This window comes from Cryptotermes secundus, unplaced genomic scaffold (genome assembly GCF_002891405.2).
Source record: "Cryptotermes secundus unplaced genomic scaffold, Csec_1.0 scaffold194, whole genome shotgun sequence".
NCBI lineage: Eukaryota > Metazoa > Arthropoda > Insecta > Blattodea > Kalotermitidae > Cryptotermes > Cryptotermes secundus.
Window position 1 is genome coordinate 343,445 of NW_019738957.1, and position 21,006 is coordinate 364,450.

General features: G+C 36.8%; 1 protein-coding gene across 1 annotated transcript in view; it reads right to left on the bottom strand.

The window, feature by feature from the left end:
- LOC111871383 (zinc finger matrin-type protein CG9776) overlaps window positions 1–21,006 on the bottom strand; it is a 46,254-nt gene that overhangs the window by 4,517 nt on the left and 20,731 nt on the right. Inside the window, exons 5-11 of the mRNA XM_023864461.2 lie at window positions 19,949–20,051; window positions 19,519–19,617; window positions 16,251–16,429; window positions 13,962–14,087; window positions 11,573–11,842; window positions 6,245–6,341; window positions 679–797 (exon numbers count right to left, since the gene is read on the bottom strand). Coding sequence (XP_023720229.1) covers window positions 679–797; window positions 6,245–6,341; window positions 11,573–11,842; window positions 13,962–14,087; window positions 16,251–16,429; window positions 19,519–19,617; window positions 19,949–20,051 — 993 coding nt within the window. The remainder of the gene's footprint in view (window positions 1–678; window positions 798–6,244; window positions 6,342–11,572; window positions 11,843–13,961; window positions 14,088–16,250; window positions 16,430–19,518; window positions 19,618–19,948; window positions 20,052–21,006) is intronic.

Consider the following 21,006-nt stretch of genomic DNA (forward strand, 5'->3'; position numbering starts at 1 on the left):
CCGGTGGCAAGACTTGGTATTAGCAGTGTTAATCCTTTGGCCTATGGTACCACACAGTATTTTTTTTTTACTGATAGTGGGGTGGGACTAAGTCCCTTGTACTGCGGCCACTTCTGGCCTATTGTACCAGCCCCAGATGATAGGTGAGGGTGATTGTGGAGCAATTAGTTGAATGAAGATTGGCAAGGGAAACCGAAGTACTCGGAGGAAACCTGCCCCAGTGCCATTTTGTCCACCACAAATCCCACTTGACCAGACCCGGGATCAAACCCGGGCCCCCACGGTGGGAAGCCAGTGACTAATCGCTTAAGATATGACGCGGCCTTACCACACAGTAAGTTAAGTGGGGGGAAAACAGTGTGAGAACATTATAGGGAAGTTTCACTGTAATAAATTACCAAGAATTTAGCTACAATATCTAATATACTTAGAAGATGAATACATGAATATTGTATTAGGTTCATTACAATTTACATTTTGGAGTGCCAGAGATAGACTCCCAGGGCCTACGTTCCAGCATCCAACTTCAATTACTACTCCTATACTACAGAACGCTTCCATTACACATTCAACATTTTATTTATACACATCCTAATTCTACCCCCCTAATTACCACTTGCCTAAATTTATGTTATTAAAAGATGTCACACAACAGCTCTCTACAAAATAGAAACTTACAGAGTAATTTTCAGAATGTCTCTTTGACTTGAGATGGAGAGATGCACAGTGAAGGTCTCCAATCCATACATCACAAAGCTTACAATACCATGCTGTTGCAGAAATGAAGAACTGCAAGCCTGAGATAAAAATAAAACAATTAGGGGATGATGGTCTCACAAGCTACTGTTGTGAAGTAGCTCAAACACATATAATGAAAATAAATGAAATATAACATTAAAAGATGGTCACACAGACTGCCTGAAAATAACATTAACTAAAAATATAAAATGTATACAGACAAAATAGCATTAAGAGTTGACGGACTCAACTGCTTGCCTTCAACTAACATGAAGCAATTCACACAAAACAAAATATGTAAAAATAACATAAAAATAAAACAGTGTTAAAAGGTGATGGGTTCAAGCACTTGGCCTGAAGCTAATATGAGGTATACCTCAACACAAAACAGGACATTCTGGGAAGGACTAATCACCCACTTTCCTTGATATTACATGGACTGCACAGGATTCACTGATGATGTAATGTTTTTATGGAGCCATTAACCAGCAGTGATAGGGGGATGTTTACTGAGCCACTGCCTAACAACAATAGGGAATACACACAGAGACACAGACTAATAGGAGGAACTTATGTAGTGCGCCATTGGGATGGGCTCACATGTCATGACACACATACCATGTTTCACAAAGATTGGTTCGGGCATTCAGAAGTTAATAGGAGTGGATATGCAGACACACAGACATCATGGAGATCACATAAGCCTATTTTAATTTTTTCAATATAACACAGGCTAAAAAAAAGAAAGATAAAATCTGGTGTGTATAACAGCTTGTCAGAAAATATGCAAAAACTTAAAAAATATAAAATGTATAAAAATTAAGGCTCAAGAACTTGCCTTAAGCTAACACGAAGCGTAAACTATATAAAATGTATAAAACTAAAAATAAAACAATGTTAAAAGATCATGGGTTCAACAGAATGCTTGAAACTAACACGAAGCAAATACAAACAATATAAATTACCAAAAATAAAATAAAAGTACAATGTTAAGATGTGATGGGCTCAAAAGCTTCCTAAATCTAATATGGTGCAATTCAACCATAACATGACATTAAGAGAGGATGGGATTGACAGCCTGCTTGAAACTAACATGAAGCAATTCAAACAATATAAGATGTACAGATCTATCTCCTGGGATACAACACTCTGTAGTCTGTTGAAAGAGAGCCAATGTTTCAGAAGAATATGTCTTCTCCATCTTTTGGCTGTGCTTGCTGCTTGCTTCATGCTGGATTCCTGTTTGACCATGAAGATGGATGCAACATGTTCCTCCGAAATGTCAGCTGACCTTCAATGGACTACATGGTGCTATATTCCAGAAGACAGAACCCTTAATAACCACTGCTGTGAGAACCTTAACTCCCGTAATATAAAATGTATCTCAGTACAATATTTTTAATGAACTATAAAAATATACAAAGAAGAGGTTCATAGTGCCAGTATGTTCATACTTTTCTTCAACACATAAGTGTTTCATCTGTACAACCTACATAAATGTTTACAATCCCTTCCAGTTCCAAAATCAAACATCTAGGATTCGGCCCAAATAAAGGTGGCAGAAGTGGCACACAAACAGGTGGATACAAGATTGCAAAACTTCTTTCACTTGAGCTTGTAAAACGTGAGGCACAAGCATAAAATCAAGAAAAAAATAAAGAATTAAGTTGCACAGCATTAGAAGAAAAGTGAACTTCAGCTACTGTCCATTTCTGTTTTTAGGAGGCATACAGTTCAAATTTCCTCCTGCATCCTTTATTCTATCTGGGAGAGAGTCAGGGTTTTTGCAGATATTCATGGCAGGAGTATGTTGAGAGTGTAACTACTGAACTATCTTTAACATGCTGACTGCAATCATGATTTCTTATAAATTTTCCTTTTATTAGAGGCCACTATGTTGAAAATGTCATTTTACAGATACTGGCCAATGCTGCAGGATTCACATGGCATAGAAGACAGACTAACTTAAGGTTAGCAAGCAGCCAATGACATTAGAACATATGGCAGCATTAGAGAACAAATATGGCTTTGAAGAGCTCCACCTTACGGGATCCAACACCATGTAGTCTATTGAAAATCAACTGCCTCACTTGCTGCCTGCTTCATGCTGATTTCTTGCTTAGGTAACTTGTCAACCCTGAAGATGGAAGTGATATATTTCTATGAAATGTCAGTTAACTTTCAATGGACTACATGACATTATACCCCATATACTATTGCAATGATCGATCTAGTTCGAGCTTGAATTCAAATAAACTTCCAACTATTTCCTATATTTCATTCAGTGAAAGGTTTATTTCTATATGAAGGGACTGATAATCTAGAATATGCCATAATTTTGACCACAAATGCCAAATATTTTGCAATAAATGCCACGAGTTTAAGCCTCAGATCATTAGGGACATTGAAAATGAACACGGAAGTGAAGTCTTTAGACTTTACACTGCAACACATCTACTCATCTATTACAATACATTCAATCCTACTAAAAATCCATTACAATTATCAAATATCACGAGAGAAACTCTTAAAGTTTCAAAGAATCTGTGGGGTCCAAACTCAGGAATCTTGTTACAAATCATTTGTCACCTTAATTGCATCCTAAAATGTACTGTGATATTTTGTCACAGACACAATAGTAATGGACGTGCATGCACGCACATGCACACGTGTAAACAAATAAGAGATAGGTATAGTTAGAATGCAGATTGTTAATAATACAGATACAAAGTAATATCATGAAAAAACAAATTATATTCTTTTATTCTCAATATAACAAATACAACATAATATTTATTGTTAAAAGATGATTGGTTCTCCCTGAAGAATCTACAAATGGTCTACATTTCAATTACATGGAACTATTTACAAATAACATTTGGGACTAGAATCAAAGCAACGAAGAGAGAAAAGTTTGAGGATGTTTCCTTTCTTGGACGGAAATCATACAAGATTTTCTTTTTTAATTACAATTACAATTACATTTTGCTCATACAAAATCAGTACACAGTCAACACAGAAATTTCCAACAATTTCAGACATATGGATTACTTATAAGCATTTCACAATATAGTGAAATACTGAATGTAAAATACATCTTCACAGTCTGTCTTGATTCATTCAGTAATCAGAAGAAACTGCTGCAATGGAGACAGTCAGAAACAGGTTCCCATGATGAGTATTTCCACTTCTCTGAGTTCACTTTCTGCTTGTGGTTACCAAATTTCTTCGACATACAATGCCACAAATATTAATCATGCCATGTGGCTCATGACAAAACTTCATTATTTAACAGACTCTGCAATCATCAATACGTTTGAAATATGCTGACCTATCACTATTAGTGGTCCCTTTATGTGATCCAAAAGTTAACTGCACCGAATGCTTGATGAAAAATAAGCTAATGCAATGGGATTGGATCCATGAAAGTGCATATGTTGTCAAGGACCAGTTTGCTATTTTTTAATTTAATGCCAACACGAGTTTCTTGAAATGCTCTACCTTCTTGTTAATGTGTCCAACCTGTCATCTCAGCGAACAAAATAAATGAAAAAGAATTATTACTACAGTCTGTTACTTTGTCCTTGTCTAATAACAGCTTTGGTATATGAAATATTTCGCGTCTGTACTGTTGGAAACTTAAGACTCACTGCTGCATATACACAGATCACAAAACATGAAAGTTTCTTTTGAAAGTGTTGCTGTTTACTTCAGAAATGACAATGTCATAAGAATTAAACATAATAAGCAAATTTATCATTTTATTTAACACTTACATACAAAGAAAGAGAAAACCAGACTGGAGGCTTCCAAAGCTGTTCTATAGGAAGTGCCCCACTGAAAAATTTTCAACTCTACTGGCATTTCAATATGGCTGTGAAGTCTGCAGTCACTCACTTTACTAGGAGCACTATTATAACTCTTAATTATGCATATAGCATGGAATTTAGAATTTCATTGTAGGACTCATTATAAACTAATAACTGGTGCTACTGGACAATACTGAGAAAGCTCAATGAACAACTAGCACAACACTACTCAAAGAACTAAAAAACAATTCAGATATGAAGCAGTTTATTCTCAGTTTCCAACATGAAACAATATTCAGAATTACTGGGCTTTGTATTTTGTCCAACAGTCGATATTCTAAACAACTAGAAAACACAATGCTTCTGAAACTGGATTTACTTCCATCTTCAGGTGTTTTCTAGGTTTTTGGAATTCTGGATGATAGACAAAGTCCAAAAACCCAGTAATTCTGCATGTTATACATCATCATCAGAACCATTTAGAATCTATATGAAGCAATATACTAAAATATTCTGAAATTATGAAGTGAGGAGAATCAAAGTTATTAAAATGATGCACATGAAATCACCAACACTGTCCATAAGGGTGTACCATAATCTTACACAGATAGGGTTAAACTTATATATTTGAGGTTTATAAGTTAGGTCACATTTCTTCTTCATTCTGGAGAAAAGAGGCTCTGTGGTAGAGGATCTTTCTTGAACAGTCAACAGTAACTAATGCGTTGAAGAAATTCATTACTGTCACAAAACCCAATAGCTAGTTGGAATGTGCTAAATTTATCAGGAGTGGAGCAATGATCAAGATGCATGATGAAGTGCTGTGGCTTTGCTCAACATTGATGCAAAACATTTGTGCAAACATTATCAAGTGATTTTTAAGAATAGCAAATTTCATTTTAGCACTGAATTTACACCTCCACAAAAAAAAAATCATCGGAACACTTGGATAATGCTGATAAAACTGTCATGTACTTTGATATGTCAATTAACAGAACGGTAGAAAAGCTCCACAGTCTGCTATCAGTTAGTGCCTGGATACAAGTAGAACTACTGCAAATACCATGCTTACACAAAACTGCATGTCAATATATATAACTACTTGTATGACAGATTTTAGTTATTGCAAATTCTTATTTCTTAGTATTTACTTATTTTATTCTTGTTAAATCTGGCAACTACTTTTCCCAGTTCTACAATACCTTACATTTGATTTTGTCCTTCCAAAATAATGAACATTACTGGAGCAAGCGAATACTAAACTTATGGTTAAATCCATTGCTTAACTTTCTGACTATGGTATTTTACTTGTCACCATTCACGACAACTTCCACTTACAGAAATAGTGTAAAATATAATCAGTGACTCTGCAGGCATTGCCCCCCCCCAAAAAAACTTGACATGTCCTGGAGCATAAAATATGGTACAGCCTTACTAAGGACATCAGCAAAATACTTGAAAATGCATTTTTCTCTCCTCTACAATAATACACCACTCTACATCTCGCTTTTTTCCTTAACCACAACATGCAATATTTCATATAAAAATTTATAATCAACACAAGTGTTATTGAACTTACCTGAAACAGCAAACATGAAGAATGTGGTCTCAATAAATATTATATAAGAAACATAAAAGTGACTACAATCAGATTACTTGCATGAACAGTTCTGGTGCTAATAACAGACTGCATTTACCTCTGATTGGAGTTCGCTTTGTTGGGGCCCCCATGACATGTGGAACCTCCAGGTCTGCCTGCACTTTATGCCATGGCATATCAACCAGCTTCCTCTCCTGCATAACAATGGAGGTAAAATTGCAATGTTCTTCAGAAATCAGAGTGAGATTTCATAGAATCTGTAGTCATTAAAAATTAACAACTGCCAACATACAAAGAAAACTGAAGACAGTTTGTTACGTTCATGCAATAAAAATTACTGAATAGCAGCACTACTGGACCTTTTCACATTCTTGCAGGATCTTCATTCTTTCTTCTTATATTCATATAAGATTAGTCCCTTAAATGAATCTGACACACCATTTCTATGTTCAAGTGGCCTGGAAAAGATATCTGGAAAAATTACAAGTATGACAAGTTCCATTTTTGGGAGTTTTTACCGAAAACTACTTGGCCAAGATGCTTCAAATACTGCATATTATTATCTTTATAACAGAAGAGGAAATTTTAAGCTTCTTTACTGACTGCAATGCTTTCATGACAACTGGGAACCAGTATGCAAACTATAGAGAGGCAATATTTTTACAGTTTTGGTAAACAAAGCAGACACATGCTTTATTTTAAAAACAATCAGAGTTCATGAGGATGAAATTAGTGAGAAGTTACTCTAGCTGTTAGATAGATGTTTCAGTGTTTTCTTGTTATTCTTGGATTTTAAAAATTTATTTTTAGATATATAAATCTCACAATAACCATTTCTAATATGCAAGTCCCAATTAAAACATACGTACTTCTTGGATGAACAGTGAAAAGCTCTCCTAACCAACATTATCATCTTTACAAAGACAACACCTCCAGATCTGAACTTAACACGTATATCCTTACTCAAAAATGGAAATCATCAACTTTTATTCAGTTAGATTATTTTCTTATAGCAGTGCATGATACAAAAGCTGATTTCTACAGCAAATGTTTACTAACTATAATTCTGCATATTTCCTACAGTTATGCCATTACACTAAATATAAAATTAAATCACATAAAAGAAGGCATTTTTATTATAATGAGAGACTCGTAGACAGCTTCGACTTTCCTTCACAACTTTTTGCATGCCGCATATTTACTTCCCTAACTATTTACAGCTGGTGATCCATAAAGGTAGGATTAAACCACACTCTGCACATTTCTGTTGTTTGGGACAGAAAAGACTACAATCCCAAATATGAGAACTGTATGCCTGAACAGGGTTTTTATGCAACCCTGAGACAGGATGCTAAGCATGTGGAGCTCTTCTGATTTGTAACTGAGAAACTTTACCTCACAGCTGCAAGTACAAGAGATTATGGAAGCATGAGAAAATCTTCAGCTCTTACATTCGAATAATACTACAGACGTTGAAATGTTGTATTATTCTTCTTTACTTTCATGTCTCTTTGAAAACTTTATTATTTCCTGCAGACAGCACAAAATTAATTTTTTTCCCTTACCTTGAAAACGGTACAACTTGTGGGAAAGAGTTTCATTTCTTTGTACAACTTTTGTTCAAAACAATTTTTCTTCTCATAAATGTTAAGAAGTCCGTGCAGTTTTTGTGAGAGATACAAGCAGAACTGATTTGATTTGTCTCATTTTGGTCCGTCACACTACTAATTACAGAGTGGATAATTTTCAGTCCAGTGTGACATGCAAGTTTACAACACTTCAGTCTTTTTCACCTTACATGTTTCGATTCAAAAGAATCCAAAACCGACCGTGACAGTAACAAAATTTATACAGTGAGCATTATTCATAGCTTGAGTGCATATGGTTAAAACATCTTATGTGACAGTGTTTCCTGATCATAGTGGTGCACCTCTGAGGATGATTCTTTTGAATCGAAACATGTAAGGTGAAAAAGACTGAAGTGTTGTAAACTTGTATGTCACACCGGACTGAAAATTATCCACTCTGTAAGCAGAACTCCATTATGACAATGCATTTTAATACTATCAGATTTCAATCAACCTGAAATATGCTGAATCATTATAGTGAAACTACCCAGTATCAAATTTAATGAAAATCCATTTAGTAGCTCTCAATTTATTGCACATGAACATATGGATGAATAGAATATGGGAATTTTTCAGGTTTTTGTTCCGAATGCCCCAAAAAGAATAAATACTGTGATGTTTTGATTATTTTTTTAAAATCTTGGTGCCGTACAGTAATATATGTAATTAGAAATAAGGTTTCAGATTATGTTTGCCAACCATTTTTGGATATTACATATACTTGTTATAATGTGCTTTTTAACAAATTTGATATATTCTCATTACAATGAGGATGCACCATAGGTTTGAACCCTTTTCCCATTTCTCCAGCAGCAAGAGCTCTCTACATTTGTGTCCAATTCCAGTAACTGGATCTAGGTAGATACTGCAAACTGCTGTCAAGACATAACTCTGCATAACAGAGTTTTTCTTTTGACATCAGGTCATATATTCCTAAGCAATAAAACTGAAGTGGTGACAGCCTAGTTAGTCCTCTTGCATGTTGTGTTCTTAAAAAAGCAGGTACAGATTCCACATTCACTTGCTCTCTTAGCTGAATGTCATATACCAATAATTCATTTCATTCTATCAGTTCATAATTTCACACACTATCATTAGAATCTATTAAATCTTCACTTGCATTCCATTCAGACTCAGTCATGACTAGGGCCCGGATCATGTGCCAAAACACTTAAAATATGCGCTGAAAAGCGGGAAAATATGCACCAAAAATAAAACAATATGCACTTAAGGAACAGGTCGCTTTATTCAGACTCACCTATTTACATGCATCATTCACTGTAGAAAGTAGCATCACAAGAAGCAACTAGAAGTCTTTCAGTGTTTTCTGGAGACAAACTGCATCTATTATCCATCAAAATGAGTTTATAGGCTGAGAATGATCTTTCTACATCAACTGATGTGATTGGACAGTATTTATACACTGGCGCCAAAGGTTCGGAACATTCATCTGGCAAAGATACCCTAATTTCACTCAAGTACTGACTAATTGACTGAATCTTTTTTAGTCCTGGGTTCAAATTCAGCATCTTTTCTAACTTGAATTTAATCTTCTCTCCAGGTTCACCTGGAGCAGAATTCAGTGAACAAGTTGCTTTCTGAACGAGTTCAAGTGAGTCGTGGAGCGCACCACAAGATTCTAAGCTCTCAATGGCTTTTGAAACTGTAGAAAAATGTGCATGGACAAAATTCACATCTTGATAAACAGTATCACTTCCAAACACCACTTTTGCTTCATGGACACATGCATACTCATCTTCAAGTTTTGTAACCACTTCTTTTACTTGATTGAAATTCTCCTGATAAAATGAAACTGCGGATATCCATGTCCCCCACTTAGTTAGGACAGGTTCAGGTGGCACAGGAACCTGAGGTAAGCAATCTCTGTAGAACTGGACACGAGCTAGTGCTTTCAGAAACAGTTTTATTCCACTTGCAATTAAATCGTTAACAGCTGGAAACTGTGCGCGTATTTTTTTCTGCAATACTGTGTAATCTGTGCACTAAACAGGTTACGTGTATAAGGTTTGGATAAATACTTGTAAGGCCTTTGCTGCTTTCAACATATAGGAAGCTGCATCTGTGAGTAATACAAGCACCTTACAACAATTATTCTCAATTTCAGATGGCCATAATAGTTGCAGAGAATCATTTTCAAATCTTGCTATTGTGCTATGGTTGGTTTTCTCTAGTACTTTGCAAGCAAGAAGATGAGGGTTGCTGGGTTCGTCTGGATGTAGCTTACCAACTACAAAATTTGTTATGTATCCGCCACATAAATCGGTTGTCTCATCCACCGATATCCAGACACAGTTCCCTCCGATGTCAGAATGGATTGACTCCAGAGTAGATGCATACAGCAAAGGTAGATATTTTTTTCTAAGAGTTGATTCATCTGGGATTTTTTTATGTATCCAGAAATGATCGCAGAACTGGGTTGCTTAATTTATTCCATGGAATTTTGCTGCATACTAAAGCCTTACAAAGATCGGCTGAAAATGTATTAACAGAGGACTTGGGTTTGACCTGTGTAAGCGGTAGTTGTGGGTGCTGTTCTTCTTCCCCTTCTCTGTTGTAATATGTGCAGTGGTTGAGTGATGTTCAAACTGAAATTTCTTTTCACATTTTACTTCCTTTGCACAAACTTGACAGTACACAATGACACCATCTGTTGAATAGTCACTATTACCTGACACCCACCGAATTTTTAAAAATCTGCTGTTGCATTTTTCTTTACGCATTTTCAGTACACGAACACTTTTCTGATGGAGACTATTAAAGTAAATAGTTACACATTAACTGAAGAGACTTCTCTCGAGACCAACCCTCTGATGCTACTGTCTGCTGTTGTGGTCAATGGAATGAAGGAAAATCCCACCCCTTCCCTTTCGAAATAGCCAAGCTACCTGCTTGTATTGTAAATGGTAAAAGTGCCGTTACTCAGAGAGTTGAGAATAGCAACTGGCAAGGGATGTCTAAAACACAGGCAAAACCGATTTTGTTAGAGAATATGGAAATTATCCTTAATTTCAAACATATATGCAGAAATATGCTATTACATTTAGAATATGCAATAATGACCAAAAACCATCAAAATATGCATTTGCATATGCGCATATGCATTTTCAAAAAATCCGGGCCCTAGTCATGACACAGTATTTCAGCAATTCTGTCCATTTCATTTTCCTTCTACAACTCATTATGAGGGCTACAATTAAAGAAATCACCAAAATTTCTAACACACGAATCCATTACTCCAGGTAACATTTACGAAGACTCAGTAATATAATCTTAGAGCTCATTATAATGAAAATTTCTAAATCAGTTAGAAATCATGCCCAACACATGAAACTTTAAACAGCATGGCATCTATGTTAATGTTAATATACAACTCTAAATCATACACACTTGATGGCAGCGATATGCAATCCAATAAGAATTTGTTTTACAGCTAACAAAGTAAAGCTGAATTACACATTCAATGATGTGGACTAAGCCGAATTTCATCCATATAATAAAGCAGACAGTTGAATGTTACAGAAATATACTTCAGGTATTATTTCATGATTTTCCTCAAGGAATTGAGGAATTGAGGGGTGGGGGGACCCTGGACAGAGCTCAAAACCTTCAGGCTGCTAATCATGCAACTGTGACCCTGAATCTGTCACAGACCAAAGTACATGCCACTAATAACTACTTACAGCATCCATATCCATAATATAAAACTCCTTCATTACAAAATAACCAGAACTGATATTAAAGAAAAGTATAAAGACAGACTAAAAGGTAAGAGTTACCAGCGTTTGCTCTTTGTGTTCAGCACTATGAAGATGGTTGAGGAATTCTTTAGCGGTGCGAGGGAACACATCACACACACGACACCAGTGCATCTCTGGGTCATAATGTATGTAGTTGTAGACAGGTTTACCATCGTGTGCATGCTTCTTATCATCCCGAGATGAAGATACAGAATCCACTTTATCAGCCCTTTTCTGACCATCTTCCAATTCAGAATCTGAAGATGATGATGACTGCGGTGGAGTTTCAGGTGGAGTCTGAGGTTTCTTCTGTAAGAACAAAACAAGTTACAACACATTTACTTGCATTTAATCATACCAACAAACAAACTTCTGAGACCTGAATTCTTTATTTCAGTTTATATAAACACAAATTACAGAGTATGTTAAGAATGTTACACAATAAGTCCACCAGTACAATTGAAGACTTCTAGAAAACTCCAGTCAATTTTCACCTGGTTTCTCCCAACCTGGTATGAATGAAGAAAATTATATTGGTTCATATGATGGGCTGAAATAATAAAAGAAATTTCCACACAATCAAATGACAAATACCACTGGATAATACTCTTAAAACTACATTTTGAAATGTTAAATATTGTGGCATGTAGACCCATTGCTAGGGAACAACAGCAAAATAGGCAACAGACATTGTTAAGTAATGGCTCTGCAAGCAATGGCTGTAGCTAGGCAATGTCTGACTAGTGATCATGTGGGAACCCCAACTAACACGAACACAACAATGGTACAGCAACAGAGGAATGGTGTTATCTGTGTGGTGCATGTTGATATGTTATAAGCAAGGATGAGTTAGTGGGCCAGTGAGAGTTGGTTGGTTGGTGGGTGAGTTAATGAATCAATTACAGGACTGCTAGGAGTCAGTGGTTGTGAGCTGTTGCTGTGAGAAGCTGGTAGCTGAGGCCGGGGACAGTTTCAGAACCCAGAGGAAGTGGAATGTCCACTGTTGAAAGCTGCTACTAAGCAACGGTAGTGAAGACTGACTGTGGACATGGGTATGCACGTGTGTGTAACAATGAACTGTAAATTATAGTCACATGTTGCATCAAAGAGTCGAATAAATCCAATTACCAATCCAACCCCATCTATGGTCACTCTTACACTTGAAAACTGGTGTCAGAAGTGGGACTGGATTGAAGACTGCAGTGGTTGGTTGTATCATCAGCTTACAAAAATGGAGCAAATGATGGAACTGATGTTGGCCAAGAAGGATTCCTTTCAAGAAAAGATTGGGGTCAAGCAGGAAAAGATTAAATCCAGTCAAGAAGAAATAAAAAGTCAAATTGGTGCTTGTCTTCTGAATGGATATCCACCAAGCCAAGATAGAAGCTAACCATGAGGAGTTGATGGTGATAATGCAAGCCAGCCAAGAAATGACAGAGGTCATGATGGAGGCCTGTCTACAAAAGGCGAAGGCCAACCCAGAGAAGACTAAGGCTGGCCTGGAAGAAATGGAGGCCATGGTGGCTGACTTTGAAGAAAGGTTGGACAAAATTGATACCACAGATTTGGAGGCAAATACAAAAGAGACGGAGGCCACAGTGAAGTGGCAAGAGATCCTTAATGAAGAGGTCGTAGTAGAAAATATTGCAGCACTCAAGGAATGATATGGGGACTGGTGTCTGGTTATAAGGTGCCTTCAATGGCTGAAGAAATGGACCCAGGGTAATGGTGGGTCCTGGAAGAAGCTGGCTGCCACCCACAGACAGATGACCTGGCATACCATGATCAGGTAGTGACAATATTGCAAAGCGAGCCCCTAAAGGGCGTATGCTTGAGAGGAGATGATGACACACCAGGAATGCAGCAATGGAATAAGGAGACATCTAGCAGGCTCTTCAGAAAGACAGTGGAGCTGGAGCTCAAGAAGTGAATATTTGGGTTGAAGAGTGTCAGTGACCGGACATGATGTAGGGGTTGGCCCCTCCAAAATGAAAGAAGGGACGTCAAAATCACAGCTCTAGGAAAAGAAAGATGATGATGGTACACCTGGACTACCTTGTATTTTATCAGGGAACAGCTCAGGACGAGCAGCCTTAAAAAGGGGGCTGCGAAAGCAATTGAAGAATAATCACTGTAAGAACCAAGCCACAGGAAAGGAAGGTGAGGCTGATCACAGACGTCACAGGCACAGTCCTTGGAAAAGAAGAAATGGCAGTATACCTGTAGGTGATACAGAACAAATAACCTTAAGGGGTGATCAATATGCCATGCAGCCACAATATTTAACATACTGTGCACTGTCAATATATAAAATATATACTATACTTATATCTAATATATACTATAATTCTTCATGCTGTGGGGAGGAGGGAAGGGAGCAAAGTTAATACAATGAGAATGCTCAATTTACATTGCATATGATCCTCACCTTCTCTGTTTTTGGTTCATCTCTGTGACTTCCTTTTCCCATATATTTTTCTTCCTTGTCTCCAATAATACCAGTCAACATGTCTATCACATTGTTGATTGCTTTCAGCTTATTCTGAATTTCCAGCTATAAGAACATCACAAAAATAAAACTCTCACTACTCCATAACAAAAAGGACTTTAAGAGGATGATTTATACCCAGCTTATGATATAAATTGATAAGCATTATGTTTGTTATGTAAGATAAAATTATTTCACTTACATTGCACGAGGCTAATGATACTGCCTTACTTATTGTGGCATTGAGGAGTATGTTTTGAAGGAATTACAGAAGTCTGACTGCAAAGCTGTTAAATACACAGGTAATGTTAAAATAAAAGTAAACATAATCTGTGTCTAAGAATTTCACTGTGAAAGTATACAAGAACAAAAGGAAATGTGTAAAAATTGCTAAGGAAAATACTTGGAGCTAAGATGAAGTGGGATTTATGGTTTATACAGGGCACCTAAATGTCTCAATAAAGTGAAATCCTAAAGAGGCTACAATGGGCTAGCAAAGAAGAGAAACAAAGAATGCATACACATATATGGCACATAATCCTGTTGGAAAAGAGCAACTTGGAAGATGACAAAAGAGTGGGAGGGAGGTATAGTGGTGGGTAGGTATTGATTTTGTCATGGAAATTGAAACTGCCTAAGCTGAAAAGCAGGACTGCATCCAACAACCTAGGTTCTAACATGTTGAAATAAGACTGATTATGTGTTATGTCACAACTGTTTCCTTTACAATACAACTGTTTTGATCCACCAAAAAATAACATCATTTTGTCCAAAGACGAGAGGAATATGAACACAATAAACATGTGATTTCGTGGCAACATCTTGCTTTTCAAGTGTTCATATAAATGTATATAACTTACCAAAACAAAGTTGTAACAAGGTAAATATGTAACATGGATAAGGGGGAATGAAATTTTAAGAACATATGTACATAAAACCTGTGTGAGTGGAAATCAGAAATGTGACTTACTGAGCAAGGTTTCTTTTACCTCATCTTTCAAGCCCTTAGATCTGTGTCCTCTGTACTTTCCACCCTTAACCACTGTATTTTACTGCTACTTCTCCACCCATATTTTTTCATCTTTAAGCAAGTTTTTGTCAATTTTGGGAAAGACAATAACACCCTTCTCAAATCACACAGTGTATTTATTCAGCAACCCGTGGGTTAACCAAACAATGCAAACAACATAGAGTCATGTAAGATTTTAGGTTTTCACGGCGGTNAGAGATGTGCAACAAAATAAAACCAATAAACTCTCTGTATGCAGCATGTCTTAAACGACTGGCTTGTACTGAGTCCTAGTGACAAACATGACATAATTACACATATTTTTGGTTCCTATTCAGGATCATCTCCATTGTAAGGGCAAAAATGCCCTGAACCATCATACTTCAAAATACTAATATACTTAATGTTCGGGAAGTAGGTAAGTAGTAACCTGGCATGTTAACTTTTATTCTTTCAGATTTAGATATTCCAAAAATTACATAAGTCATTATTCAGCATCACTTTAAAAACTGTCCTTTTCACAAATTGTACCAAGGTACTGGAAACCCCTACAATAATAACATGAAGTAACAGAAATAATATTCTCTTCTACATGAAACTGAGAACACTAGTTTACCAGCCACCATTTTACTGTCGTGTCTTAAAACTGAGAACATACCTCTCAAACACCAATTACCATAAAAACATCATTTGAACTGAATCATCACTATTTTCATTGTCCTCTCTTTCACCACAAGAAGTGTAATTTACTCCTACATTTTGAAACACAGCTATCAACTTTGTGGTTGGCTGCTCTCAGAAGTCCTTTCTTATGTGACAGATCTGAGAGAAGTACATGTTAGCTAAGTGGTTCATGACAGTACAAATGAATTTTTACAACTGTTTGTCTCATGAGGAAGACTATGTTTTCTAGAACTCTGGTTTATCTACTACTTGGATAATTTGAAGATATTAAATTGTCCAGATCAGTTTATCAAATAACAGAGTCTGAGTAAGTGCATACTTCAAACAAAATATCTTGATTCCAGAGTCTATAAAACATGCCCATGTAATCTTGGGTAAATATTCTACAAAAAATTTTGAGGGCAATGGAGTGTACTGAATCAAAATTTACCTGGTAGTGGAATGTGGTGTTAGACTCCCAAAGTTCCAAGCAAATCATAATTTTTGGTATGTCTTCAAAGAGTGAACTACAGTGATTTAATATACAATGTACATACCTGTAATTTGTTATTCTCCTTAAGGATACGATCATTATCTCTAGACTTTTCCTCTAGAAGTTCTTCCTCTTGATCCCTAAGAAGATCCAGTTCCCTTGCAATAAGTACTTTCTTTCGGACATATTCTTCTCTTTGTTTTGCAAGTGCTTGCTTCTGCTGTATTAGCTCATTCTTTATGGCTATACAAACAAAAAGATTAACTGATAATAACATAACACAAGACTGTAAAGGTATGCAATGTACACTTAACTGCTGCTCTCAGCAGAAGGAATTATAAACTGAATGTTAACATCAATGAACTACAAACTACTTATAAAAACAGAAAAGTAGCTAATTTTGGAAAGTAAAGTGATTTTCTGTAATTTTGGAGGTGCTATATTTTAGATGTTTCAGGAACAAGACATGCTATTAAACACACAGTAAGGAAGAACACAATGCACGAACTCCAACATACAAGCACATCGAAGGGACCTGCATATATATTAGTAACAGAAGAGAGCAACTCCCTCATCAAGAAGATTTTAACACCTGATGATGGCCATATTGGAAGAAACATGTTGTGTACCTTTAAAGTTAACAAGTTTTGTGGGACATGGTGTTGCACATAAGATTGTGAATAATAGACACTAGGTGAAAAGTGCAACAGGATGCTACAGTACAATATTGTTGAGGTAGATCTTATTCTCTTTAATGCAGTAAAGCATTTTCATACAAAACTGTTCTCTACAATCCAAACTAGCACATGCTCTCTTCAAAATCACTGAAGCTAGTTAAGCATGATATTTTAGTCCATTGTGTAAAACATCATGCGCCATTATCCGATGTTTTGGCCATGCATACATAACTCAGTACATGAAAAAGGAACCCATATTACAAATGGGGTCTGACAAAATGATACTGAGACATGTATATGAAAAACCCTTCACAGTCAGATATCTTGACAGGACTGAATGGGAAGACAGGTTTCGGCCCGAGAGAAAAGTGGGAATGATCTGGTATTCAGATGGTTTCTAGATAAATATGGGCACTGGAGCTGGTGTGTACTGATATGGCATGAGGCAGAAACCCAGTTTCAGCCTCAGACAGTACACGACAGTATTCCAGGCAGAAGTATATTGCATTAATGCATTCATTATGGAGAATCTAGATAGGAACTACAGAAATAGGAACATCTACATTCTATCTGAGAGCCAAGCTGCACTTAAAGCGCTTGACAAACACCAGATCAACTCAAAATTGGTCTGGGATTGCCACCAAACTCTCATGGAACTGGCCAAACATAACAGGGTACAACTGATATGGGTGCCAGGGCTCGAGGGTATTGCTAGAAACGAAATAGCAGAAAATTGGCCAAGATTGGAGCTGAACATCTGTTCCTAGGACCTCAACCAGCCTGTGGCATCTCTATAGGAGTCGCCAGAAAGGCAATGAGGGACTGGACAAATATGAATCATAAGAAATACTGGGGATCCTTGACTGACTCAGGCAAGCAAAGGGGCTCATACGAGGACCCTCTACTAAAAGAGCGAAGGAACTGTTGAAGTTAAACAGGAACCAGCTATGATGGGTGGTAGGACTACTTGCAGGACACTCACCTCAAAGGACACCTCTTCAAACTGGGACTAAGTAGTAGTCCAACTTGTGAGAGGTGTCAAGGAGAAAATGAAACAGCCACACATATCCTGTGTGAATGTGAGGCTTTAACTTATTTATGATTGCATCACTTAGGTCAATATTTTATGGAACAAAATCCTACGCTTCATTCAAAGCACAGGATTGTTGAGGGGATAATCAGAAGGGGAGGCACAATAGATCACTGTGGTTGCGGTGCAAGGGCCAAGAAGGCCAATCCCTTATACATTCATTCATTCATTCAGAACACCTTAGTTACTGATTACAGCTTCCTGTAATTCTGTCACCTACTGGCCATGCAGAAGCCAAGGTCAGTAAGACTACAGGCCATCATCATAACAGCGGAACATTACTGTGATTCTATGCAAGATCTACATTTTGTGATATAAAGAACATCCAGGTCAATCATGATTGTCACTTTAACATTGCTCATCCCTTGAACAAAGCAGCAGCTCTGTATTTCCTACTAAGTATGGTACACTTAAACATGTCGAAGTACGGTCAATTTTATTGCAAGTACATATAAATTTATATACATGCATGAAAACAAAAAGGAGAATGGGCACCCTTTTGAAATATAGAATGCAAACTATCAGTATTTCCAAGACTATGTAGTTTAAATTCCACATTCTGGAATGAACAAAAAAAAAATCACGGCATATAGACCTGTTGCTAGGCAAGGACAATGAAAAGACCTAACAAATGCCACTTCTAGGCAACAGCTTCAAACATAAGCAACAGTACTGGAGACATTGCTAGGCAGTGGTCTGTGTGCAACAATGCAATTACTGTTGGAAGTGGTGTTTTTTTATGGGTCCACTCCAAGGCTATATCATTACCCCAACCAAGTTGAGGTAGTCAGTCAGTGCAGTGCAATGCAGTGGAGCAAGTGCGGTGGAGCGATGTGAGTGGTTGGTGTGTGACAGTCACCAACTGATAAGGATGTGAGCTAGGAATCAGAGGATATTGTTGGTATCCCTCACCAGGCAAAATGTGGTGAAGACACAGCAGACTGAGAAGACTTAGCATTTGCTGCAGTGAACTGCAAAATGTGTGAATTAGTGATATTGCTACAGTCACTTGTAATTATGAGGTGTTTGCATAAATGTTCAATAAATCCAAACCCTAATACATCATTGAAGGTCACAGTGCAAGGGCCGGATTTTATGGCCCACCCCTTACACAAATATATACATACACAATCAAAACCCTATCAACAGTCAGTCTATCACTTGATAATATATATAATATTCTATGTAATATGTGTAACAATTTGCTAATGTATAAAATACAGTGATAACTTTGTATGAAGCATAATGCAAAAAATATTCAAATTTAAAAAAAAGAAATAACCCAGCACAGTTATTCAAACAAACTATATAGCAAGAAGTACTCAGAGGCCTACAGGAAAAGGATTCAGGATATTAACCCTGCACTGATTAATCTGAAATCAGAGTACTGCAATTTCCAATCAGTCAGCAAAAACAAGAATCTTGTAACAAACATTCTTTAAAACAGTATACTGTAGTAATAAAATCTTACAAGATTTGTGGTAAGACTCTCCAATGTGAAAATGTATGTAGTAAGATAACTTATTTCACTAAGAAAAGCCACTAAGAAATCATCCCTAACTCACCCTCTTTCTTAGCTTCTTCTGACTTCTGGTCCACAGTGCACTGGCCACTCGTAGCAGCATTGGCACCTCCAGAGGAAGGGGTAACCGTTCCAACTGAACCTGTGTTTGGGAGATCAAGTTATTACATTTGCTATATTAATTATTAATCAATTTAAAACATGTTTTCATAAATGAAAACTATTTCTAAAAATAAGTATCAAAATAAAGACAAATTGGAATGATCAGCACATAATCCATAGCAACAAAACATTCGATGCTTACCAAATTCAACCAAATACATTACCAAGTCTTCAAGTCAAAGCAACTGGAATTTTAAGAATACTCGTGTTAAATCACTCAATTCCTCAGGCACGCTTATTAAAGCAACAGCTTTAGTGTACTTCAGTTAGTAAAATTAACTTCATATTCTCTAAAAAATTTCAAGTCATACCAGATGCAGAAGGCAGTTGCAAGGGTGGAGGCTGGCTCATATCTGGATACACCATCCCCCCTTCTGGCCAAATTGGAGGCTGGGGAGTGGGGGGAACAAACTCCTGTAACATACCAATCCCAGTGACATTAAGACATAAAATGGCACTACCTATCATATAATTCATATTTAATTTATATGTCAATTAGAATAAAAATATAACCAAAGGAAACTTACCTTCTTAAGCAGAGCCAAGAGCCCAGTGTGCTGCCAGCATAAAAGTATGTGTAAAACTTGCACGTAGCCCTATTTCCACGCATAATTTTGGTACATATCCCAATTTCAATCATGACTTTATCTTGCTTTTGAAGCCTGCATTCAGCAACAACATAAGAAGATTCGCTACAGAACACAGCAGACCAATTCAAACATGGGAGTTTGCATCACTGCAGTTATTGTATTAGTCTACCATTTTCCACTCATTATATAAATCACTTACAAATGATGAGCCGCAACACACGTTAAAAAATCAGAATGAAGTTGTTCCACAAATCTTATCTACCTTTAGGACTTGTCCTTATACCCTTCTTAATTATACATGTACTCATGCATTTTGTACTGCCATACTTAACTCTGCAAATAACATGCAGACAACAAAAGGAAATAAAAAAGTGAAACACTGACAGTTAAAACATGACTACAATTTACTCCCTTGAGTGAACTTAGTGCCATGTATTGTGGGCTGTACCAACAGGATAAGCATAAAGTCCCACAGTGCAGTTCATTTCCACAATTCATGCTTCTAGTTAGTGTCACTTCAAGGAATACCTACAGTTCGCTCAGAATTTACAGCATGTTTCTGTTAACACCAGGAGAACCAACCACTGATAGACTGCATACCTGTGCGATTTGAGGTTCTCATGGTAGTGACAATGAAGACTACTGCCCCTGGAATGTGATGCTGTATGCTTCAGTACATAGGTAATAATGTTTCAAGGGAACCTGCTACTTATATCTTTAGGTTAGCAGATGGGGACAGCAGGTTCCTCTAAAATGTCGGTACCTATCTACCAAACTAC